Here is a 26,690-nt window from a genome sequence, read left to right on the forward strand (position 1 = left end):
TTGCCTGGAGACTTCCACGGACAGAGAAGCCTGGCAGGCTACAGTCCATGGGGTTTATTCTAATAAATCACTTCTTATCTGTCACTCTCCCTCTCGCTGAATTCTTTCTGCATGAAGACATAAAGGACTATAGTACTAGAGCCCATGAAATGACACCAAACGATTTCAGATACAGTGCATTTGTCTGCATAGTTAAAAATGAGTTTTGCTGTATTGCAGATGTTCAGCTTCCTATGGGAAGAGGCTGGGTCAAATGTAAAGCTAAAAGCAGACATCCTCTGAGGAAACTCCAGGAAAGTCCCTGAGCATCTGGGTCTCCTATTCTCTCCTGAATTGTGGGTTCTCAAAGGCAGTTCCCAGGTCTTTCTAGGATTGAGAGTTTCCTAGAAGGGCAGATACAAGCTGTGGTCATGGAGCTTCTAAAGGGGGTGCAGAGTGATCTGAGGTCTGAGAATGAAGAAAGCTTTGGATAAGATGAGTTTAGTCTACTCAGTCGGTCACCCATGTAAGAAAGACCTCTTGGAGTGTGATACAAGAAACCAAAAACTACTTTGAGAAAGAAAAACAGGATTGTGGGGCTTGTTGGAAGGATAATTGTTTCAACAGCAACTAAACTAGAGGAATGGGAGGGAAACTCTGAGTTTGAGCCTCAGTCCCTGGTACCTCAGCTGGTAAAGAATCTACCTGCAACGCAGGAGACCAGGGTTCGATCCCTGGGTTGGGAAGATCCCCTGAAGAAGGAAATGGCATCCCACTTCAGTATTCTTGCTTAGAATTCCATGGACAGAGGAGCTTGGTGGGCTACAATCCATGGGATCTCAAAGAGTCAGGCGCGACTGAGAGACTAACGCTTTCACTTGCAGATATAACTAGAAGCAAGGATTCAATGTCTGGTTCTCTCTGCATGCTGACTGTAACTTTCCCCACTAAGGAGACTGGGCTCCTCAGGGAGGCTAAGTGCCAAAAGCTCCCTGGCCTCTTACATCCCACCTGGCCCCTTGCAGAGAGGGACTGGCTTAGTCTCTCTCTGTTCTGAGAGGAGATCCTGTCCTGGCTTGGGCTGTGGACTGACTTCCATACTGAAACTGAGCAAGTCCGTTAGCGGCCTTCCCAGTGACAGACCCTTCTGTGTTTCCACTGATGGCCTCTTGGGAAAAGAGGCTATAGAAGTACACTGTGACCTCCTAGGCCCTCCCTGTGGAACAAACAACAGGTCCCAGCAGTTAATGTTTGGGGAAGTAACGAATGTAGAAACAAAGATCTTCGCACAGTCAGGCAGGAGAGTAGTCGTTAAGTTAAACAATAAATCAGTCACAGGGACCCACCCCCCAACCCCTCCCTTCACTGTAGAAAAAGTAAAGGTAAGTCTGATGCACATTGTTAAGTTAATTTGCAGATACTAAAAACCCCCACTAGGGACTTCCCGGTGGTCCAGTGGTTAAGAATCCACCTGCCAGTGCAGGGAACACTGGTTCACTCTCTGGTCCGGGAAGATCCCACATGCCATGGGGTAACTAGGCCTGCGCACCATGACTACTGAAGCCTGCACACCATAGATTTCATGCTTCTCAGTAAGAGAAACCACCACAACGAGAAGCCCACACACTGCAGCTAGAGAGTAGCCCCTGCTTGCCACAACTAGAGAAAGCCCACTCGCAGCAACAAAGACCCAAGGCAGCCAAAAATCAATTAATTAATTAATTAAAAAAAAAAACAAATACCAGATGGAGGAAGCTGACTGCCTGTTGACAACCAGCACATAGCCCCCAGGCCAGCTGGACCCAGAAAGCTGTTGATGTTCACTCCTAAGTATACTACTACCCTGTTACCTCACCACCAACCAATCAGAAGCATGCACACAGGCTGATCCCTCACCCTGAGATCCCCTCCTGCATTCTGTCTTTGAAAACCCTTCCCCCAAAGTCTTCCAGGAGCCGAGGACTTTGGAGCAGGAGTGGTCCCTTTCTCCTTGCATGACACCTGCAATAAACGGCGTCCTTTCCTTCACCAAGACCCAGCGTCCGTGGACTGCTGCATGGAAGGCAAGCAGATCCAAGTTTGGTCCCATAAAAATATCACCAATGACTGGGCTATGAAGAGATGTGAGAGCCCTCTTGAGTCAAAGTGTCTTTCACAGGATCAACCAGCTGTGCTGAGGAAATGAGTCCCAAAGTACAGACCCACTCACTGGGTACCTGCCCCATGTAATAAGGACACTTCCCAGAGCAGAAGATGTATTAGAACATTACAATTACAATACTATAATTAGGGACGTCTCTGGTGATCCGGTGGTTAAGAATCCAAGCTTCCGCTGCAGGGGGCATGGATTTGATCCCTAGTGGGAAAACTAAGATCACACAGGCTGCGCAGTGCTGTAAAAAAAACAAAAACCAAATGCTGTAGTTAAAATACAGGTAGCCACCTCTAAGAAGCATTACTATGTCATTGCTAAGTAAGTATTTTTCAATCCTTACCCAAAGCACAGTCAAACTGCCCGTGCGGAGTTCAAGGGTTAAAGCATGTGGGGACACGGCTGAGCCTCTCTCCTTGCTCTGTCATCCCTCTCAGGCCAGTCAACTGCCCTCCCTCTGCTGCACTTCTAAGGCCTCTCAGCCCCTCTCATCTCTCCCAAGCTGCCCATGTCTTTTCACAAGCCACCCTCCGTATTTCCTTCCCTGGCACCATCTTATCTCTGAGTTGCTCTCTTTTTTATTATGCCCAAAGGGGGAGCCTCGACGTTGCCTCCATTCTTAATGCTGCTGCTGCTAAGTCACTTCAGTTGTGTCCAACTCTGTGCGACTCCATAGACGGCAGCCCACCAGGCTCCCCCGTCTCTGGGATTCCCCAGGCAGGAACACTGGAGCGGGTTGCCATTTCCTTCTCCAATGCATGAAAGTGAAAAGTGAAAGTGAAGTCTCTCAGTTGTGTCCGACTCTTAGCGACCCCATGGACCACAGCCTACCAGGCTCCTCTGTCCATGGGATTTTCCAGGCAAGGGTACTGGAGTGGGGTGTCATTGCCCTCTCCGCATTCTTAATGCAAACAGATGTAAACCTGCACCCGCTGCAGTTTTTCAGAAGGAGCCTTGGTGGTTGAGAGAATTTCCTTTCCAGTGCAGAGGACAGGGGGAGAAGCCGTCCCATCACAGGCTCCCCATCTGGGCCTGGGTCTCTTCCTGGATGGAAGGGATTCTTTGGCCTCCAAATTGCATGAACCAGTGTGCGTGTGAGCTCGCAGAACCAGTGTAACACACTAACACCTACACAGCTGACAATCAGTGAAGCAGCCAAAGGGAGTGTGCCAGACTGATCCAAGCCAGGATCCAAGCCTTCTGCCTCTGGCTTGCAGCTGAATTTGGTTTTCTACGCTGGCCCCTGTAGTTCTCTAGATTTAGCTCTTATTCACCTTCTAGCCTCGTTGGTTAGGATTTCATTTCAGCCTTTCATTTTAGCCTTTCCATAGATCCCTCCCTGCCAGCCCGCTTGGCAAGCACTCTAGTCAAGATCATAACAGCAGTATCACGCGGGCTCAGCTGCAGAAATGCATCCAACTTCATAGAGGAGGAGGCTGCTAGGTCCTTCCTGGCCCTCTCTGGACACCAATGAGTAAGAAAGGAAGAGAAGCAGCCGCCCTTGCCAAAGGGGAGGAGATGCTTATTTCCAGAGTACAGGCCTGCCCTCCACCACCTGCTCCAAGTCTTGTCTCTGCTGGAATGGCTCAGTATTCAGGGACCAGGAGCTAGGAAGGGGCATGTGGGTGGCAATGCCTGAGCTCAAGCACATGGTCTGGGCACAGAGGAGGCAGCACCAGGAGCACTGGAGGCAGGAGGATGATACAGAGGACAGGAGAAAAGGTGCCTACAGCTGGCCTGCTCCTGGAGCGGACAGCAGGACCATTGTCACAGCAGAAGCAGACCCTCCAGGTCCTTGCCAGAGGATGGAGCTCGGAAGACGCTGAGGTTGCAACAGTGATCGAAGCTCTTCTCTTCTTTTCCTCCCACAGTTGTTGTGGCTCATATTCCTTGACAGCCAAGACCTAGGACCTATTATTTATTTTTCTTTCATTTGTTCACTTATCATCATTTTCAACTCTTCGGCACAGAATAAACAGAAATCCATATTTCTTAGCAGTTTGTCAGGGAACTGAAAACCAGAAAAGGAAAACATTGGCAGGCGGATTCTTTACCACTGAGCCACCAGGGAAGCCCACTCCCCTGGTTTCTATCTCCAATGTCTTCATTCAAAAATAGCATATTTGGAACTTCTCTGGCAGTCCAGTGGTTGAGACTGTGTGTTCCCAGTGCAGGAAGCACTAGTTTGATCCTTGGTCGGGAAACTAAGATCCTGCATGCTGCACATCGCAGTAGAAACAAACAAACAAACAAAAAAGCATTTGTGACATCACAGCAATAGAGTATGGCAGACAGGAAAACAAACTGCACAGTCCAATTATTGTCTAAAGATTTACCAGGCTAAATCTCTTGAGCTGTTAATAAAACTATGTGGTGTCTAATCACATTCAGCAGAATTCTTTCTGGAACTGTTGTGCATGGTGCTTAGCACAAAATAACCACTAGAAAATTGATGCTACACCCACACATAACCAGAAAAAACACGGCAGGCCAGGAGAGGTTGCTGTGGAGTCTGCTGCTGTCAGACAGGAGTCTTGACACAACAGGAGCCTTAACGAAGGGATTTATTCGGAACCCTAGGATCTTTAGCATACACTCAAAGGAGTGGGTTTATTATCAGAAATTTTAGGGCCCACAGATATGATCAATGGGTAAGTCTGCAATTCAGCTGACTAAGCCCCATTTGTACTGACTACAGATGTTAAAAACATCAAACATTTTTACACTTTACTTTTTCTGATTACAAAATAAAGGCTCATTGTTTAAAATATAGAAGGTTAAGAAGTGGGAAATATGCATAATCTCACCACTCAAATGACAGCCATTGTTAGGCCTCATTCTTTTAGTGCTTAAAAAAAAAATCCCTTACACACAATTTTGCTTCCTTTTTTTTTTCCACTTTAACATTATAACTCATACATTTCCCTCAGTCATAAAAATTCCTTGAAACTTTGCTTTAAATGGCCATATGTGGTGGTGGTTTAGTCACTAAGTTGTTCCCGACTCTGGAGACCCCATTGACGGTAGCCTTATAGTATACTCTTTATATATTTCCCTCATTTAGAAAGAATGCAGTGGAGTGGGTTAGTACTCCTCCCACGTATGTTTATTTGTCCACAGGCATTTTCAGTTCATGGGACTCTACTATTGAGACTTCAAACTGGAATTCTCCTTTCCCATTTCCTGCATCCCCCCCATCACTTCCAAACTTATCTCATCCACATTTTTCCTCTGCTCAAAGGAATTGCTATGAATTAGGCTAGTAGTTCAGCCAAACACTTTAGGCTTGAACACTGAAGCTTTGAGGCTATGTCATCTGGGAAATTTGTTTTACCTCTCTAAATATCATGTGTAAAGTGAGGATTTTGTGTAGAATTCTTATGAGGATCAATGACATTATGTATGGAAAACATTTAGCATATACCAGGTGATCAGTACATGATAGCACAACAAGATCCAAAGATTCCTCTCCAACTATTCGGCCCCCTCCTCCCTTGCCATGCATTTTCAGCCATGTTTCTTAAAAGGAATTTATGCTTGCTGTTTCTACTTGTCCATCTCCCATTTATACCTCACTGTAATCGCTTCTGCTCCCCCTCTACTGACACTGCTTGCTAAAGATTGAATAAATTTCAGATGCATTCATAGAGCTTCAAGTTGTTTCTTAATCTTTTCTGCATATAGGCACAGTCAACCAATTTCTCCTTCAAAGTTCTCTCTTGGTCTCCATGAAACTAGCTGCTGCTGCTGCTGCTGCTGCTAAGTCACTTTAGTCGTGTCCAACTCTCAGCGACCCCATGGACTGCAGCCCACCAGGCTCCTCCATCCATGGGATTTTCCAGGCAAGAGTACTGGAGTGGGGTGCCATTGCCTTCTCCACCATGACACTAGTCTTCCCAATTTTCCTAATTCTCATACTGATCCTTTCTACTCTCATTTGCTGCCTCACTCTGCCCTTTAATTAGTGTTGCCCTCAACTTTCATGTATCTGGAAAAAAAGCACAATTCTTTGCTATGAGGTCTGAGTTGGAATTCTGGCTCTCCTACTTACCAAACTGAGTTCCTGTTACTTAACTACCTGAGCCGCCATACTCTAGTCTGTGGAAAGGTAACTTCTCTCCTGGATAATCAGTCCAAATGGAGTCATTGTACACTAAGCCTACATTTCCCATGGGTGTAATGAATCAGTAGGCTTAACCTGGAATTCCAGACTTAGAAACTCATTTCCTACCTTAAGAATGTCAAAACTCAAAACAAAAAATGTGCTCTTCAAAATATTTATTAACCGTATAAAACTAAACAATATGAACTATGATATAAATGTTCCTTTGAGGCATTTTTCTTCATAGGATGGACTGGCCGAGGTTTCTTAGACTCTTAGTTTAATGAAGTTTGGACAGAACATGTGCTCTCTTGCTGGTAACTCTTCCTAGGGCATACACAGATATTTTTCCTTATTCTAGGAGACTTCTGAACTACATTGAAAATTAGGGTCATCTGCCACAAAGAAAAAAAGAGGCCTCTCAAAGTTTCTGAAAACTAAATGCTGGAAGAGGGGCAGTTTCAATGATGTCTTATGTGCGTGCGTGCTCAGTCATGTCTGACTCTGCAACCTCATGGACTGTAGCCCACTAGGCTCCTCTGTCCATGGGATTACCCAGGCAAGAATACTGGAGTGGGTTGCCATTTCCTCCTCCAGGAGATCTCCCTGACCCAGAAATCAAACCTGCATCTCATAAAAATCTACTTTGCTGAGCCTCTGAGAAACACCTAACAATACAACCAGGTTTGCGGGACAAATGTCTAGATCTGCTCACTCTGCAATGCTGACCGGTTTCGGTGATTTTTTTTACAGTTATACAAACGCCTTCAAAACACTGAGGCAGTTTCCTCCAAATTCCTAGTTCCAGGGCTTCAATTATGATTTTCAGTGTCCAAAACAAATAAATAATAAATTTAAAAAACCAATATCTAAAACACTTCCACAATTCCTTTTGATTCATCTTCTTTGCTAATTGCTTTAATTGACCTTTAATAATTTCACAAATATAAATATCTTAAGGATGCAACAACTCTGATCTGTTGGCTAAAGTCAGTGAGACGCTTTGTGGATATGAATGAGAGGAAGAAAAACTATCAGGCAGGATGCTGCTGCTTAAGAATTGGGAGACTGTCAAAGCATTATCCAAACCCAGCTGTTATCAATTAAGTACCATTTTTTTCCCTCTGGAACAGAGTAAAAACCGAAGTTTGAGAACTGGCTCTTCAAAAGGCATTAATTTAAGGGGATTGCCTTCGATTCTTGGCAAGATAAAGGTAAGGCAACGGTGTCAACTTGTAGCCAACTGCAATATGATTCCTCCTACCCAACTGCATAGTCAATATTTTAAATATTTAATTTAAAAATTTTTTAATATTTAATATTTATAATTAAATTAATTATATATTATATAAGTATAATTTAAATATAATTAAATTAAACATAAAATTATTTTAATATTTAAATTTTTAAAATATTTTAAATATTTTCTTCCTCACTAAAGTTAGCTTCCCAAAAAAGTAACTTTATCATTGTTAAATATCTGTCTCAAACAATAACAGACCTCTGCAATTTAAGTGATTTTTCTGGGAAGTTTCTTCAATGCTTCCATATTAGCACTTGCAGTTTTCCCCAATCCTGATGCTATGCTAACAAATTCTCATTCTATTATAAAGTGTTCAACATAGTGTTCCTAATGAAATCCCATCCCCTTGTTTCCATCCATAGGCCTCTTAGTTCAGGCCCTCCTTAATCTTACCCTGATTTAGTACAATGGCTTTGAAACCAAGCCAAACATAATTGCCATGGTCCATTCTCTAATCTGCCACCAGCATTTTCCCAACAACTGCATATCTTGCAGTTGTCCTTTGAACCATCCCTCCAACACAGCACTAAACAAATTTTATTGTCATTTTGTGTTTACATGAGTCTTCTATATTTTATCTTGAGTATCTAGTGGACAAAGACCATTTCTTTGGTCTACCAGTTATCACAAAAAAGGCACTTAATGTTAAGTATCTTACACTGAATATGAGCCCAACTCTTTTATCAGCTTTCAGATAGCCTAAGAACTCTCTTTGAAAACCAGACTTTTTTCCTACTCAATCAAATACTCTTAAACAATGAGAAAAATTTACTACAAATCTTGATGAAAAACATCTAGTTTTTTCTTTGAAGCTAGTGCACTAGAAAAATGCACCTTAATCACTTAGTGATGCTAATAAACACCAATTATTATACTTCTTTATAGCTTTGTCCTCAGTGGCTAAAACGTATTACCTGCTCTAGCCTATGTAACTTTTTCCTGTTTCCCACACCTATCAACTTTAATATATCTACTTTTTATGTCTCTATCAACTCCTCTCACACCTCTAAATCGCGCTTAAAAGCTAAAATAATCAAGGTTTTTAGAAACGCTAAGAGCAGAAATAAATGGACCCTAATGAAGAAATGATGTATGTACCCATGATGAAAAAGCACAAGGATCTTGTGACATTTTTACCTGCTAAACGGCCTTCACTACTAATTTGTCAGAAAAAGATGTGTAGAATTAGCACTGTTAATAACTTAAATTTACACTATCAATTCTAAAATCTAGTCCAGTTTAGTGAGTTAAAACCCTCCCCACTTCAAAACTCTCTTCTGGCACTCAGTTCAAATTAAAGTTATAAGTCCTATCCATTATATTAACTTAGAGCTATTTCAAACCACATTATACATTTCTAGCAGATCAAATGCATAATATCCAATGTGATATAAAGATGTTATTTATAATGACAAAAAACATTCAAGGTTGATGGGTAAATTTTTCTTAAATCTCAAAGTTTAACTAATGTGGAATAAAATGAAAGTCACTCAGTTGTGTCCAACTCTTTGTGATCCCATGGACTATACAGTCCATGGACTTCTCCAGGCCAGAATACTGGAGTGGGTAGCTAGCTGTTCCCTTCTCCAAAGGATGTTCCCAACCGAAGGATAGAACCCGTCTCCTGCACTGGAGGCAGATTCTTTACCAGCTGACACGAGGGGAGCCCAAGAATACTGGAATGGGTAGCCTATCCCTTTCTCCCCAGGGATCTTTCTGACCGAGGAATTGAACCAGGGTTTCCTGCATTGCAGGTGGAGTCTTTACCAACTGAGCTACAAGGGAAGCCCAATGTGAACTAAAGCTCATCATTAAATCATGTTTCATACTCTATCAAAAATGTGTCCTCTGTCTTTAGTACTTTAAATACATTATATTCAACATTTTAAAATGTGTTAAAAAAAAATGTAGTGATAATGGAGATAAAATAGTAGAAAACAGGCACCACAAAGATTCACACAATGAAGGTAAGCTCAGAGTGACTTTTAATATGCCAATCAATGTTAATAAAACACAAGTCAAACAGACAAGTGCAAACATGTTTTAAAAGAAAATTAATAGAAAAACAACAGACAAATTCTATTTTTTTTTTTTTTTTTTGCAGTATCTGTTAGCCAGTATTATTAGTCAAATGGCTAATCACAGATAAAATATATTTTGTGAAAAGCTTGGGATAGTCAGAAATCATTCTGCCATTTCAAACAGCTATGTACAGTATCACCAAGATTAGTTTATATACACAAATATTGAAGAGAAACCGGGCAAAACATTTAAAAACAGACTAACAATACAATCAGGTACAAAACTTGGGTGGAAGGAGAAAACATTTTTTAAAGAGTCAGAGAAGGGTATTATCAGGAAAAAAGTACAAAACCAGTAATAATTATACTACATTAATATAGCATTCCAAAGGAGGGGAGGGAGGTGCATTTCTCCAATGCACTAGCTTCAAAGTTCAAAGAAAAAAAAAGGCAAATAGCTACTTTCATCAAGAGCAGCTATATATTTCACATAATTGTTTTAAAAAGAAAGCCTATTAACAACAATGATTGTTTAATGCTACAATTTTACAGCAAAGACAAAACTAAAATAGCAGCAAATTCACAAGGCAGTACTTCCACAGAATTATCACTCCATGGTTCATGCAATGCCTACAAAGTGCTCCCAGTTGGGTATACAAGTATAATTCACAATTTAGAAAAAAAAAAAAAAAAAAGAAATATACGATTGACACACAGGTACATTGAAAGCTGAGGAGTACTGAGTCTCTTAGCATTCCCTTCAAAGGGAGAACAGGTATGTAATAAAGCCCTTGGGTCCTTGTACAGGTCACTACAGGAAAAGATACCTTTTATTACAATGCAACAGCAAACCATAAGCAGCACACCACCACAGTGGTTAACCCTGGACAGGCTGGTGTAACATCCAACAGTGACCGACATCCTACAGAAGACAGACTGGTAAGACCAGACAAAAGCCTGATAAAGCACTGGTAAAAATACAGCTTTCAACTGTAATTCACAAATAAGTCCTAAAAGGTACTTCAGTAAAATTACTGACACCGATTGAAAAAGGAATTGCTAACTGGATTGTAGCAGTGATTTCAACCTAGCTTCCTCTTGTCACAGTTTTTTTGGGGGGAGGTGGGTAATGAGTAGTTCAGTATATGGTAAGGCTGACAGAGCGGTTCATTTTCTTTCCAATAAGTCGAGATGTTCTATTACTCTGGGTGGTGGACCTGGTAGCCATCCGATCAGTGAAGAGTGCTCTTTCCTCAGCTGCAGCTTTTGCCATCTGGGCTTTCTTGAGTTCTCTAACAACATAAAAATAGGAAACAAGACTTTTCACCTACTGTATTAAACCCAGAAAGGGATCCTAAGAGGCCAAATACAAACTACATTATCAGTTGGGAGATTTTTGTGTGCCATCATTACTCCAAGATAAAATTAAAGAGAAAAAAAAGTGAAAATCTATTTACATAAGAGACAAAAGGAGAATTCTATTTCCTCTTTATATGAACTATGCTGGCTATCAAACTAATGGCAAAATAACCTTTAAGTATTTCAAGTCAGTTTTATTAGGTTAGTATAAAAATGGTAGCAATAAAGCAAATGAATTAGATAAACACTCCAACCAGTTTTCCAAAAATGTCAAAGGTCATTCAGATCAAATGTGAAAATCATCTAACCCAATTGACATTAATTTCATCCTTTCATAAAAGTAAACAGAACATTTTGAGGAGAATGTCATTTATGACAAGAGTTTGGAGAGAAAAAACTGATACCTGCTCATTTTAGCTTTTGGGACAATTTGGGCATAAGGATATCACCACTTTTGAATACATGCAGGTTTAAAAACCTTTTAAGTCCATAATTTCAAAGTTTAGAAACAATGCCAATTTATAGGTCAAATATCAAGACAGAAGTCCCCAAACTTTAACCATATAACATGCCAAGCCACTTTATTCTTCACTGATGGAAAGTATAAATCATTTCTAATTAAAATCTGAGAATAAAAATGAGAAACTAAAAAAACAAAAACCCCATCACTTACTTCTGCAGAAGTGAATTTTTGAACTTTTCAGCGTTCAATTCTATTCGTAATTGTTCTGCACTCTTCCTTGAAGCAGATAGTAATACTGAATGCTTTACCAGTGCCATTGCTGAAGGTCTTCTCTCTGGATCTGGATGAATCATAACCTTAAAAAGAGAAGTAAAATTAACACAAAGATATGCAATTTAATAAAATATTGAACTGTGTCAATAAAGTGCTTCACATATAAAATGCTCACTTTTAGCAACTCTGTAAATTCTTGCGAAAGCACTTGTGGAATCCGAGGTAATCTACCCTGTCTAATTTCATGCCATTGGTCTCCATTTCTGGGAAGAGGCTCAGCACCAGCAGCACATACCACTGTGAGGGCAAGGGCAAAAATATCTGCTTTTGGAAGGTGAGTATAGTTCTGTAAAATTAAAGGGAAAAAAAAGTTAAGGGAATATAAAGATTGTCAAAATAAAGTAAGATTACACCTCAATGATGATTTGGGTGAGAAATAAGATGAAATTAAAATGTCCAGTGATACATTTAAATTTAGGACATACTCAGAGAACAAGCTAAATTTGGGGAGATTATACTTTTTTTAATGACAAAGTTATATACACTCTGGGGCTTTCCTGGTAACTCAGTGGGACAGAATCCGCCTGACAATGCAGGAGACACAGGTTTAACCCCAGGGCTGGGATGATCCCCCAGAGAAGGAATGGTAACCCACTGCGGTACTCCTGCCTGGGAAATTCCACGGACAGAGGAGTCTGGCGAGCTACAGTCCATTGGGTTGCAAAGAGTAGGACACGACTTAGCGACTAAACAACAATACACTTTGGGGTGGGATGGTAAATACATTTCTAAAAGTATTCAGGTTATTTCTAAAAGGCCTCCCCTTTATCACCAGCCTCACTCAACTCTCAGAAGAAACTTTAGCTCTCGGGGCATTCATATGAAACTACAAACATCAACAAGTTAGAAATATGCATATACATATACAACACAAATATACATAAAGAGAATAGTGTCATACAATTCATTTGTTCTAGTTATTCTATTTCCATTCAAAAACGCTTATCAAGAAATATTTTACAACACTGTTTTTGAAATAGTATTATTAACTATGGGGCTTCCCAGATGGCAAAGAATCTGCCTGCAATCCAGGAGACTTGGGTTCAATCCCTGGGTCAGGAAGTTGTCCCCTGGAGAAAGAAATGGCAACCCACTCCAGTATTCTTGCCTGGAGAATTCTACGGACAGAGGAGCCTGGCGGGCTATGGTCTATGGGGTCGCAAAGAGTTGGACACAACTAAGTGACTAACACATACTTTCACATTATTAACTGTATCCATACTTTATTTAATCATTCCTTTATTGCTAAATATTAACATTCTCAATTTATTTGTATATGAATATTTCTTTAAGAGAGACTCCTAGAAATAGAAATTCTGGGTAAAAGGGAATGTGACTTTAAAATGTTGACAGATGTTAACACTTTGATCTCCGAAAAGACATTGTCATTTTAAAGTTTCACCAGTAATGCGTGGAAACTTTTTTTTTACTGCAACCCCACCACTGTTGAATATGATAAATCTTTGCCTTTATTGACTTTTGCTAGATTAAATACCCCAACAAGCTAACAGTTTACACTTTCTATTCTGTATTATCTTTCTACTGGTTATTAGCTTAAAATTTCAGTACATCTGCATTTATAGTTTTCTAGCATCTGATAATAAGTGTTACAAAGCAAATGGCTTAAAGAAGAAAAACTACCTCCTGTAAAACTTCATTTGCAAGAAAACGGCTATCACCCTCTTCAACTTGTGGACTAGAGATCCTTGTTACATGTCCAAGGTCACCTAGAAGTATTGAAAAAAATACAGTCAAGAATTAAAACAAAACAGCCTCTATTTTAAGGAAATAATTTGGTTACTTTTCTTTCTTACCTATTTTAAACATAACTTTGTTGGATGCCCAGTCATCTTCATCTCCTTCTTCAGAGGCAGCATTTGGGATTGAAGTTCGAGATATGAAAATATTACCTGTCAAACAGTTATTTAGGTAAGCCATACTAACAATTAATAGAATCAAAGTTCACAAACAAGTCATACAACGAATCATTCAGAAAGCGCTTAAATATATAGACTATGTGTTCTACCCAAACCCAGTAAGAAGGAAAGGGGACTGTATTTTCTAGATACAGAAAATACAGAAATGTACTTTCTGGTCTAGCACTGGTCCTTTAACACTTGAAAACCACTGCATTAGACTCTTGTCAGCTACACATTGATCTTCAGCAGTTCTAATTACTTAGAAATAATACAAAGGGCAATTAACATACTAATTCATGATGCTGCTGCTGCTAAGTCACTTCAGTCGTGTCCGACTCTGTGATGCTACTGAGGCACAAATTTTAATCTAATGCTACAAGGCTGGTGTGAAAACAAGTCATGCAGTTATTGAGTTTGGCTGACCATACAGCATCTACAACCCAAAGAGGTTTTGTGGTTCACTATTTCTACTGTACACAAACTTCTTCTTCATCTAATGCAGGTAAGGTTATATAAATATAAGTTTCAGCAGCAAACTTTATTTTAGTAGTTTTATCAATGTTTCATTCACTAGCATCTTTTCAATTTTATTTACAGGACAACTTATTTTATGGGGATATTTGTAAATTTAAAACTTCACATGCCTTAATATTTTCAACTTTTGTACCTGTAATGTAATGGTCCCCTATGTTTGTATAACATTAAATACAAGCTATGAGTATGGGGAAACCTCAATGATCTACATTAATTGCAACCAGTTCAAACTTAATTTTTTCTTTTTGAAAATAAATGTTTTAATAAGTTGACATACAAAAATTCTTCATATAATTCATATAATTAAGTTGCGAAAAATGATTTAAATCACAGTCCATGGGGTTGCATAGAGTAGGACACGACTTAGCATAGATTAAAAAAAGAAAAGAACCTCAGTAATTCAATTTAAAAACACTCAGCCTAAAATGTTTACTTAAATCCATCAACCTTTCAGTTGGGTTTCCCTGGTGGCTCAAACGGTAAAGAATCCACCTGACAATGCCTAAAAACACCTAGCCTAAAATGTTTAACTTAAATCCCTTAAATCCCTAAAATCCTTAACTTTTTAGTTATAACTTCTAAATTAAAGGATAGAAAAAGGAATTAGCTAAATGATGCAACAAAGCAACCAGTCGAACCCAGAAGAAAGGAAATCTGGCAAAACAAGGTCTGTATTATTATTATATAAGTAGGGGAAGAGTAAAACCTAAAAAAAGAAAATGGATTTACCCTGATGTAATGCATGGTTCTGAAATGGACGCTAGTTTGGATGAAGCAACTGCTAAGGACTTTGGTCAACTAGGAAAAATTTTAATATGACCTGGCAAGTAGATAATTATTGAAATGGAAAGGTAGAGACAGTGTCTTTTTAAAAAAGTTCTAAAACAGTATGTACATTACGACGTGACTTTTGACGAGAGGGATCTGCACTAAAATGTTAGTGTAGGATTCACTTGCATCCTTTTTTAAACGCAAAATAAAAATGCATGTACCATTTTCTTTTCTGAACAAAACAGTAATAACAATAACCCTCTTAGCCGCACCAGCATTAATTTAAAAGTACAGATCTATATAGCCTAGTACAAGAGACAGGCTTTAAACATGAGTTCTTTTAGTCTCCCCATCAGTCCCACTCTAAGACTGTGGTTCCCATAAGATGCAGAACATTTTTTTTCAGCTTTTAGTAAAAATGAGAGTATTATTTCAGATCTTTTGGTGTAACAAGGGAAGAGGTGATGGGAAATGAAACACTACTACTAAGTGGGTCAAAAATCTTTTAAAGCTAAAATGAAATGTACACACTGCTGAATTTAAAATGGATAGCCAACAAGGTCCTACCGTACAGTACAGGGAATTCTGCTCAGTGTTACGTGGCAGCCTAGATGGGAGGGGAGTTGGGGCAAGAATGGATACATGTATTTGTATGGCTGAGTCCCTTTGCTGTCCACCTGAAACTATTACAAATTGTTAATCAGCTATGCTCCAGTATAAAATAAAAAGTTAAAAAAAACAATGAAAAAATATAGTAAAATGTTTTATGTTGCCATATTGTTTTAATGAAATCATTTATTCTATAAAACCCTAAAGAACATATATAGGTCAGATGATCTGTAATACTTACTAGGCTTTATATCCATGTGAACTAAAGACATTGAATGAATATACCTCAAGCCCCGGCCAACTTGTAAGAGGAGATCCTTCAACTCTGCTTCTGTAAAGTAACTCATACTTCTGTAGTTTTCACTTATGGCATCGGCTAAACTGCCACCTAACAAACACAAGAAACGTCAGAATTTTCTTCTTTCTGAAATACCATTTTTCTTTCATCTTTACTGTATGACTAGACGCAACCAAGAAAATGACATTTTACAGGACCTATTCTCTTCAACCTGCTTGTGAAATCAAAATTGTATTTATTCTTTCACTAGCTAAAACACTCACATGTGTACAAACTATAATATAAAGTCTCTGTCTTATCAATACATACTCTAGCAACCCACCTAGTTCTCTTTCCCAGAGTAATGTTATGAATTCTTTTCAACTCCTTTTTATACAAGCAATAACACATTTTCATTATCTTGAAGATCATTCTTTATAATATACAAAGACCACTCCTTTCTTAGGTATACAAAATTCCATTGCATAATTGAATGGTAATGCACTAACCAATCCCCTAATTGATGGACATTTAAAAATGATTTCCAAGCCTTTAATACTCTTGCCTGGAGAATCCCAGGGAGGGAGGAGCCTGGTAGGCTACAGTACATGAGGTCGCAAAGAGTCGGACATGACTGAGCGACTTCACTTTCACTTTTCAATACTACAAATTATAGTCTCAGGAATTCACACATATTTTGTTATCTCCTACAAACAAACTGCTGGGTCAAATGGTATATATAGTGTACTATACACATTCATTGGGTGTATGAGACACTATTTTATTACATATAGGATAAATTCCTATAGCTGAGAGCGCCATTTCCATTTACCCTACAAAACAGTTTTGGGTTGGTTTTCACAGTATCAATGCCAAGACTTGATTGCCTCTGAAAGCTCACATAAAACACACTCAATTCCTGATTTCAAAAGGCTAATACTTAAAATCTGCTAGCATAAGGTTATGTAAATCTGGGGATTTGGAAGACAAATCTGGACGATTACACACACACACAGTCCCCTTTAGAGAAGGCTGTACCAAATCACACTTCCATGCTTAATGTACGAGAATACCTATTTTCCCACACACATAACAACAGAGTCTACAAATTTTATAAGTAAAATCCAGTATCTTAGTATAGTTTTAATTTATACCACTCTTACTATGAATAAGAACAAACCTGCTTTTATAGAATCAAACCTATCAGCTAATTTGTTTATACTTTAAAAAACTTTAAGTTTATACTTCATAAGTTTTATTAAAAACTTTGTTTATACTCTGTCTCAGAGGAAATGAGTTATGTTTAAAAAATAAACAAACCACTTCTGCTTAAAGCTTAGTTGGGAATAATAAAACCAGAAGCAAGGTAATAAAAATCTAGGTCGATGATATACTACTCAGAAAAGGAGGTCCTATAATTTGAACAAGTCTAAATAGCAAAAACATCAAATGTGCGGTAAAAATAAAAGTAAATCACACACCTGTATAGTTTAGGATTAAGTATGTTCTCCAAACTTAATTTGTACAAATCTTGAACTGTGGGAAAAAGAGAGCTCTAGAAGGGAGCAGGTCAATAAGCTTTTTGGGATATGTGAATTTGAAGTCCTAGATCAAGTTCACCAAGAAATAATATGGCTGCTTTTTAATGGGTCTAGCTACTACAGCTGGGCCAGTTTCTTCTATCTTGCTGCTGAAAGGGTAAGAAAGGTGAGAAGAGCAAACCATTCATCTGATATTTCAGGTTCTCCTGCGCTATCAATTAACATTTTTCTACACCTGCTTATCAAGAGTAGAAATTCCATCTATCACCAAATCAAGAAAACAGGCTCAAAATGCAAACAACTGTTTTCGATAAAAAGTCAGTTAAGATAAAGGATATCAGTTAATCAACACTACAAATGAATGATAACAGAATCCATCCCTGTGAAACTACAGAAAAGGATCTAGCTAGGTCTATTAGGACATTTAGGGTTTATGTGGAGAAAATGGTGGAAAACGCAAACAGAAGAGCTCACAAATATATCTAGACAGCCTCATTTTCTTTCATCTAAGCAAAACATCATACAAAGAGGCTGTTCTATTTTACACAAGTTTATTTATTTTTTTAAAGATCCATATTCCTAAAGTGCTTAAGACTGCTCCAAAATAATAAATTATTTCAAAAGATTATTTTATAATCTAACTTTATTACAGGACAGGGTCTTTGTAATCTGAGAGGGTAGCAAAACGGCTCATCCCCCTCACTCAAATCCCAGGCCCAAGCCAGTTATCTCAGAATCAACTAAATAACACAACCACGTATTTGGTAGGTTGCTACAAATTTGTGATTTCTGGACTGTGGCTGACAGCAAGTCACATCAACAAGGTGAGAGGTAGAAAGAAACTAGAAGGAGATGGTGTCTAGCAAATATGGAGGAAAGGAGGTATTATGATCAAGTTATACTATTAGTAAGTGCAGTAACTAAAAAATGGAGGTTAAGCAACAGAATAGTCCACAAAGCCACAGGTGACAGCTACATAAATATTTTGATGATATGAATAGAAACATTTCAAGAGATTTGTGAAAGCAGCAGCAATGCTGCATACTGAACAATTATATTTTTTCAAGGGTGTAGAATAAAATGACAACTCAGTGAGAAGTCAGGTATGAGAAATGGATCTTCTACATCTGTTTTGTTCATTATTTTCCAAAACAGAAAACTTGATCTACTACTTATACCACTTATTTATTCACAAGCTATGAAATGGCTAGTCTTAGGGGAAAAAATGAGAATCAACAAAAATAATCTTCACTACTCAAGTATTCAATAAATTCTAAGTTCTCTAATATTTCACTGAAGATGTACAGAAATAAAAATCCATCATATACAAAATTTTAGGTGTTTAATAACAGATCTGTAAGAATCAGAAGTGAGGCCAGGACTTTGGTAAAGATTTAGTGAAAAAGGAAGGACCCAGGATGACTGTTGAAGGACCTGCTGAAATTCAAAACCATATAAAGGTCCAAAGTTAAACCTCTATAAATGCTTTTTGGGCGGAGGCAGGGAGGAAGAAAGGAGGCAAGCACAGCTAGGGAACTAATGAGAATAATTCTCTCTTTACAGAAACATTTCAGTGGATTCTAGTGGTAAACAAAGGGTGGATAGATGGTAGGGGGAGCAAGATTCAAAAATGGCTGAATTTATATCAATGGAGAGTCACTGTCATTTTACAAGTAACCATTATCAGTTTCAGCAGCACATAAAATGAAAGGCAAAGGGAAGGCTAGATACAGGGAGCTTGGCTTATTAACTATTATATCCCTCCCCCACACCATGCTAAGTGCTAGGAATACCAAAATACATGGCAAGGCTGCTATCCTCTCAAGAAAATCAGTTTAATTTGAGTAACAGACATACAAATAATATGCATGGTTCTACTATCTAGGTAGAAAAAACAAGGTTTTCAATCTTATGTTCCAGGTAAGAATAACTTGCACTTCATGTCAGGGCTTTTGATCTTTGAATTTATAACAGGTAAAAGATATATAGAATTAGAGCAAGACTTTAGATAAAAAATAAATTATTTCCTTGGTGTTCATTTTCTTGAGCTTACACATTTACAGGGGAACCATTACTCACCGTTACAATATTCATTCTGTATAAGCATATGATCATCTTCTGCCCAGGCAGAGAAGTATCGAACTACATGAGAATGTTGCCCAAGCACTGCGTGAGCATATACTTCTCTCAAAGCATTCTGCCTAGAAGTTTGAGATTAAGAGAATCATAAATCATTTTTATTTAAGATAAACTGAGTTAATTTATCTGAAAGTTCATAAAAGAATCTTGACTTCTGGATCTATCATTCATTATGCTGAAGAACTTGCTTAAAAGAGGATTAAAACTCTGTATGAGATTTTCCCAAAGGTTTCCATTAAAGAATCTGGAGTAGGAAATGGCAACCTACTCCAGTATTCTTGCCTGGCAAATTCCACAGAGGAGCCTGGTGGGCTACGGTCCATGGAGTTGCAAAGAATAAGACACGACTAAGCACACATCATGCCATTTAAGAATGTTAGAAAGAAGGAATCTTGCTGGCCCTACAATTCAGGAAAGATGAAATTCTACTCTACTGTGAATTCATGGATGCTACTAGAAATACAAAATTTAAATTAGGCTCCAAGATCAGACTCCTCATATTACTCTACCAAATCCAATAAAAACAAATGGCACAAAATGAAATGGATCTGATTTAAGTCATTATAACTTCTCAAACATTAGAGATTAAATTCAGTGACTGACCACCTAAAACCTTAACATTTCTAACACCATACTGATGAACAAAAGAGCAAAAGACAAAATCTTTAATACATACTCATCAACAGAGCCAGCCAATGGCTTTTTTGATCGCTTTATGGCATAAACGCATCCATCCAGCCTCTTCACACATTTAAACACAGAACCAAATTCTCCAGAACCAATCTTCTCTAGCTCATGAAATTCTGTTGTATATCGAGACTTCATATTGCTTTCAGTAATTGTAATTCTCTGTAATAAAAAGTGTATCCATATATTTATAAAGGTACGAAAGTGATTTTTTCACTAAGGTGATAACACTATGAAATTTAAAAATTTTATCTTATGTTTTAATGCTTATTTAACATGTATATATGGGCTTTCCTTGTGGCTCAGTTGGTAGAGAATCTGCCTGCAATGCAGGAGACCTGGGTTCAATCCCTGGGGCAGGAAGATTCTCCAGAGAAGGAAATGGCAACCCACTGCAGTACTCTTTCCTGGAGAATTCCACGGATGGAAGAGCCGGGCCAGCTATAGTCCATGAGGTCGAAAAGAGTCAGACATGACTGAGTGGCTTTCAATTTCAACATGTATATATGATAGCTTGTTAAGTAGAAACAAATATAAAAATCAATAAAAAGAAAATTTTTTTAAAAACCAATAAAAAGGAAATCAAAAGCTACTGACTTTAGCAGGTCTTGTTTCATCTTCAAACTCATAATCACTGGCTTCCATGTCTTCACCACAGGAACTGAAAAATATTATTTTTTCTATCAGTGTATTTGACAGATCCATCAACTAGAGATCCAAAACTATCTGACAGATATATAGCAAAATGAAAATTTAATGAATGAAAACCGAAAAGAAAGCATTTACTTTTGTAATGACAAGATACAGACCAAGTGATGAAAATGTTGTTCCTGTTTAGATATACCAACACCACCACACATATCAAAATTAAAGCCTTTCTAAATCAACTTTCTCTGCTTGCCTCATTTTGACACAAGCAGATTTACTATAATTTATCTAGACCTTTTCTTTCTTCCTTTCCCATGCCATAGCTGATTACTGAAAATTGCTAGTAATGGAGAAAATTCTCAGCCCATAAACTTCCAAATCATTTGGCTGAAATTAAATTTTAATTATGCCAAACCAGTCTTGGGTGGTTGAGGAACCAAACTGTTGAAAAATAAATAACTTACTCATTCCAATATGCTCTCTTTCTTCTCCGACACTGTCCTGAGGAATGCAGTAACAGAGAATCTGGAGTAAAAGGATTAATATTCACTTGAGGAGTCTGTCGAACATCAAATTCCCTTTTTCCTGATTTTTCTGTATCCATGAATAGAGAGCCACCTCGGAGTTTAACAGAACTGGAATCGATTCCTCGAGCTTTGGAGAGCAAACTCTAGGAGAGGAAAAGAAACGCTTAGGATCCAAGTGCTATAGATAGCCTTCTCAACCTAATTTTCAACAAGTCTTTCTCCTGGCTGAATGTGTAGGTCAAAGCAACCACCAACCCTTGTTAATCTTTCAAGCAAAATAGACAGTGGTTTACTTAGGAGCCTGAAGCTGGATACCAACTACCTTTCCTGAAAAAGTCAACAGGTCTCTAGCCCTAAAAAGAATATGAATGAAAACTAAAATTAAGTTCACTCTAGGAGCTAAAAGTTAAGAAACCTTTCAATCCATCTAAAAATAGAAAGCATTCTGGGAGTCACATAAAAGCTCCCCTCCCCCATCCAAGTAGGGCTTTGAAAGCCACCACCATAGAGCTCCTCCCCTCACTTCCAGACTTGCCTTGGGCAAGTCGGCCAATAAACAGTAAGGCACAAAAAGCACACATCTCCTAAGGTTTATGACTAGTAAGCGGACTGAAACTCACTTTAAAAGGTACATTTTCCACATTAATCTTTTAAGTTCGATACTGTCTGAATTTCGGTAAGTGTCTGCTTTAAAATCTGCTGTTACTTGTAAAGTTCTACAAGTGGTAATCTGCATACTCACTTGCCACTCAACACACAGGTGCTGAATACCTACTTCTTTAAGAGACATTATCAATGGTATGAAAGCCTGAGGGTCCAGGCGACAAAATCCACGCTGGTTTTTAACAGCTGGACGTTCCTAATCCAGACACTTCGGCTGATCAAACTTGGGAACTGCAAACCCGAGTGTAAACAAACGCTTACCAAATAAAATATTCTTTCCGGAAAGAGGTTTAAACGCTACCCCGAGTTATTTACGAGCCTTTTTAAGGCTGTAAATACTTGAAGGCCAGCCTTTTCTCCCAAGTCGAAGCGCAGTCTCCCTCCGTATCTCAAACTTTCCCCCAAAAGGCCACCTGATACGAAACGATAAGTGCATTTTTTTTTTTAACCGAACTCCTGAGTGCGCCGCCCAAATTACAGGAGTGATCACTGCGTTTAAAAGGCACCAGATGGCTGCGGCGCTGAGGAGTGTCAGGTGGCCGGGCCAGCACCACTGGAGCATCCTTCCAAACCGCGTTATCGGTGCCACACTCCCGCCTGCCACGCTCGGGGCCGCCCCGACTCGGCGGGCGTTAAATCATCAGCCACCTGGACGGCGCCGATCAGCCCCTTTGAAAGATGAAGAAGTTCCAGACGAGGCCCATTGTTCAGTTACATAATCTTAACGGACAACTGCTGGGCAGGGCCCAAAAAAAAGACTGCCAACTTTTTTGTTACCGCGCCGGAGAGCGAGCTGGGGTGAGGCCGGGCGGTTATGTAACCGAACCCGGGCAGCGCCGCGCTCCGCTCCCGGCGCCGCGGCCTTTTAAAAAGGCTGGGCCGGCGCGGGCTCTGGGCGCCCCGGCGGCCGCGTCCTCTCACCTTGGGGGTGTGCGGCGTGTCGAAGAGCCGCAGCTTGCGGAAGGTCTTGTGGGGCGGGGTACCCGGGTAGTCTGGCAGCGGCGAGCAGGCGCCCTCGCCGACCCCGCGCGCCCCGCAGCCCCGCAGCGACGCATCCCCCGGGCCTCCGCAGCGCACTGGAGAGAACGAGCTGCCCAGAAAGTAGGGCGCGGCCGGCGACTTGACCGGAGACGAGGAGCCGAAGCCCTCCTCCTCCCACGAGTCTCCCTCTGCCCCGCCGCCCGCCGCGTCCGCGCCGGGGCAGGCGCCCCGCAGCAGCATGTCCTCCTCTAGCTCCCCCGGGCTACCGGGGATTGTGTCCGGAGAGCGACGGCGCTCGGGCCCGGGCTCTGTGGGGCTCCTCGCGGGAGGCAGAGGCGAGTCGGGCTCCTGAAAGGCCGAGTCCTCCCCGGTGCTGTGGCCGCTGCCTTCTTCCTCCTCTTCTTCCTCCTCCTCCTCACAGTCGCTGCAGGGCGAGAAGATCAGCTTCTGCCGCAAGGTGCAGGAGGCCGCGGCGCGGCGGGGCGGCGGCGGCTGCTGCCGGCTCAGGAAGCTCATCGCGCCCCTGGGGCCGGGGCGGAGGACCGGAGAACCAGAGCCCGCGGAGTCCAGGGCTCGGCCGGCCCAGGGGGCGGGTCCGCCACGTGCGACTAGGCGCGCCCGGGGGCCGCGGCGGCGGCGGGCCCGCGCGGCGGCGGCGGCGGCGGCGGCGGCGGCGAACGCCGGCTCCGGAACGCTCTGGGCGGCGGCCGGCGGGGCAGGCGGCAGCGCGGGCTGTCCGGCAGTGGCGGGGCGGCCCGGGCGCCGAGTCTGGGGTCTCCGCAGGTCCAGCCGCAGGTTCGGGTTCCGCGGCTTCCCGCGACCGTTAACCACGTGAGTGCCCAGTCCGCCAATCTCCACCCAGCCTAGGGTTTGAAAAAAATGGAGGGCGCGACGTAGTCCGCTGGGGAGGGATCGGCTACGCGATTTTGGCGCGAACTCGCTGGCTCCGCCCCTCCCTCTCGGCGCCGGGCCTGGCCAGGGCGGGCGCGGCGCCTCGGGCCTATGAGCGAGCGGGATGCCTGGGAGCTGGGTCTGGCGCCTCCCGGACTGGGCCGGGCAGGAGACCCTAGGCGGCCCTCTGGGAGGGGCGATGGTTGAGGGCTGAACTCAGCCGAGCCGAGCGCCAACCCGCACACTACAGCCTCGGGGCCCTTCCGACTTCTCGGAGGTGGAGCTGGACTGGCGGCTGGAGAGCGCCTCCGAGTCCCTGCGGGTCGGAGCGAGCAGGAGGCCGATGTGGCCCTTGGTTGCTCCCGAGGGAGACTGACCTTAACGTCCCGCATCCCTTTGGTTCCGGCCCCTGGGGCGCATGGGCGTGGCTGAGGGGAGTTAGGTTCCCGAGTCGTGGTCTGAGCCGGGAATGGTAACTCCGGCCTCTGGACCGAAGTGTGTGCAAATGGGTTAGGCTGACACCAAAGTCGGAGGAGATGGACACGACTGAGCGACTGAACTGACTGAAAGTCAGAAGGAGGAGACTCGAGTTCTCAGGCGAGGTCCCTGGCTGAAGGGCTGTCTCTGAGCCTCTGTTTCCCTCCAGAAAGGCTGTTATGGGCCGGGGTGTATGCAGAACGCCCCCAGATCGTGGTCTTTGCCATCTCCGTTCCCCCCCACCCCACCCCCCAACTCGTTCACCGTAAATAATGCAGCTCCACACTCGGCCCTAAGCACAAAACCAAGTGCCCACCACGCGGCCACGGTGTTTATATTTGTTTGCCAGCACGTGGGCAAGTGTTGGCAAAACAGATCGGCTTAGCTTGCTGCAAACTTCAAAGCAACTTGAGAAAAAATTTCCCTAGTACTCCTGTCAAATTGTGATTTATCCCTCTGTTATTGTCGAAAACAGAAGGTTCTGACAATTTTTTCAGTTCTAACACCCTAATGAATCTTCTTCCTTCTCGTGTTGTTTTCTCCGTTTTGTTTTTTATTCTTTAGGATACATTGAAAGAAGTAGGAATTACTGTGTCAAAGTATATAAACTGCCCAACTGCTCTCCAGAAAAAAAAAATTATGTTCTCACTGGCAGTGGATTACAGTACACTCTGAGAATTCTGGACATCAGATCAGATCAGATCGGATCAGATCAGTCGCTCAGTCGTGTCCGACTCTTTGCGACCCCGTGAATCGCAGCACGCCAGGCCTCCCTGTCCATCACCAACTCCCGGTGTTCGCTCAGACTCACGTCCATCGAGTCAGTGATGCCATCCAGCCATCTCATCCTCTGTCGTCCCCTTCTCCTCCTGCCCCCAATCCCTCCCAGCATCAGAGTCTTTTCCAATGAGTCAGCTCTTCGCATGAGGTGGCCAAAGTACTGGAGTTTCAGCTTTAGCATCATTCCTTACAAAGAAATCCCAGGGCTGATCTTCAGAATGGACTGGTTGGATCTCCTTTCAGTCCAAGGGACTCTCTGGGTACTTAATGTTTGTTGATCTAATTTTGTTGTTTTGATTCATATCACTGGACAGTTTTCATGGGCTTGTGGCACTTCATGAATATTAACACTTGACCATATATGCTGTTCTAACACTTTTCAAAAGTTAAAATTTAAGCTGGATTTTTAGTAATGGAAACACATCTTAGTATTTATCACATGGGAAATTCCCTGAGATTACATAACTGAAGATGCAGTGCAGAGTAAACAGTCATTTTCTCCAAATATTTGCTAACTGATATTTCTTTTTTGTGTGTGTTAATCCAAACTTAATTTTAAGCTCAGAAGACAGGAACTCTACTATTTTGTATGTTTCAAGGAGTGCCATTCTCTGAAAAGCCAAGGAGTGGTTTTTAGCACCCTCCCCAATGGCAACCCACTCCAGTATTCTTGCCTGGAGAATTCCACGGACAAAGGAGCCTGGTGGGCTACAGTCCATGGGGTCGCAAAGAGTTGGACATGCCTGAAGTGATTCAGCACTCCAACACCTCTTCCCTCCTAGTGAGAAATATAAATTCTTTGATATGGATAGTTGACATTTTCTAAATTTCATGTGAAGTATAAATAAAAATAACTCTGTAAAACTTCTACTCTTTGTTGATCTGTAACATGAGTTGTATGGAAAGCAGTGTGCTTCCTAAACACCCCTGCCCCCTAATTTTTTGCCCCAAGCTTCTCCTATATAAAGAATTCTATATCTGCTGTTTCTATGTATGCAAAATCATGCTGCCTCCCACCCCCTTCACTCTTTCACAACATCCTGCTTCATTTCCTTGACAGGCTTTTATCTATCTCAGAGTGTGTTGATTGTTAACTACTATTCCGTTCTAGAAAATGAGGTCCTTGAGTATAAGGACCTTTCCTTTTGTTTATTGCAGTATTCTGATATGGCTTCAGTTCAGTTCAGTCACTCAGTCGTGTCCAACTCTTTGCGACCCCATGGACTGCAGCATGCCAGGCTTCCCTGTCCATCACCAACTCCCAGAGCTTGCTCAAACTCAACGTCCGTCGAGTTGGTGATGCCATCTGATCATCTCATCCTCTGTCATCCCCGTCTCCTCCTCTGTCATCCCCATCTCCTCCTGTCTTCAATTTTTCCCAGCATCAGGGTCTTTTCCAATGAGTCAGTTCTTCCCGTCAGGTAGCCAAATTGGAGCTTCAGCTTCAGCATCAGTCTTTCCAATGAATATTCATGACTGATTTCCTTTAGGATGGATGGTTGGATCTCCTTACAGCCCAAGGGACTCAAAAGTC

General features: G+C 41.4%; 1 protein-coding gene across 2 annotated transcripts; it reads right to left on the reverse strand.

The window, feature by feature from the left end:
• Positions 1-9,504: 9,504 nt before the first annotated feature.
• Positions 9,505-23,846, reverse strand: WEE1 (WEE1 G2 checkpoint kinase). 2 transcript variants are annotated; one of them, XM_019975625.2, is made up of 11 exons: positions 22,949-23,846; positions 21,302-21,507; positions 20,787-20,850; positions 20,179-20,351; positions 19,443-19,564; positions 15,787-15,933; positions 13,527-13,622; positions 13,354-13,439; positions 11,828-11,998; positions 11,590-11,735; positions 9,505-10,849 (listed from the first exon to the last, which is right to left on the reverse strand). In XM_019975625.2, the coding sequence occupies exons 1-11, from the start codon at positions 23,522-23,524 to the stop codon at positions 10,696-10,698; spliced, it is 1,941 nt and encodes a 646-aa protein (XP_019831184.2). In that variant the 5' UTR covers positions 23,525-23,846; the 3' UTR covers positions 9,505-10,695. The 2 variants fall into 2 exon arrangements, with proteins under 2 accessions (XP_019831184.2, XP_019831185.1); XM_019975626.2 differs by lacking the exon at positions 22,949-23,846 and adding an exon at positions 22,289-22,894.
• Positions 23,847-26,690: the final 2,844 nt, after the last annotated feature.

This window comes from Bos indicus, chromosome 15 (assembly GCF_029378745.1).
Source record: "Bos indicus isolate NIAB-ARS_2022 breed Sahiwal x Tharparkar chromosome 15, NIAB-ARS_B.indTharparkar_mat_pri_1.0, whole genome shotgun sequence".
In the NCBI taxonomy this organism is placed as follows: Eukaryota; Metazoa; Chordata; class Mammalia; order Artiodactyla; family Bovidae; genus Bos; species Bos indicus.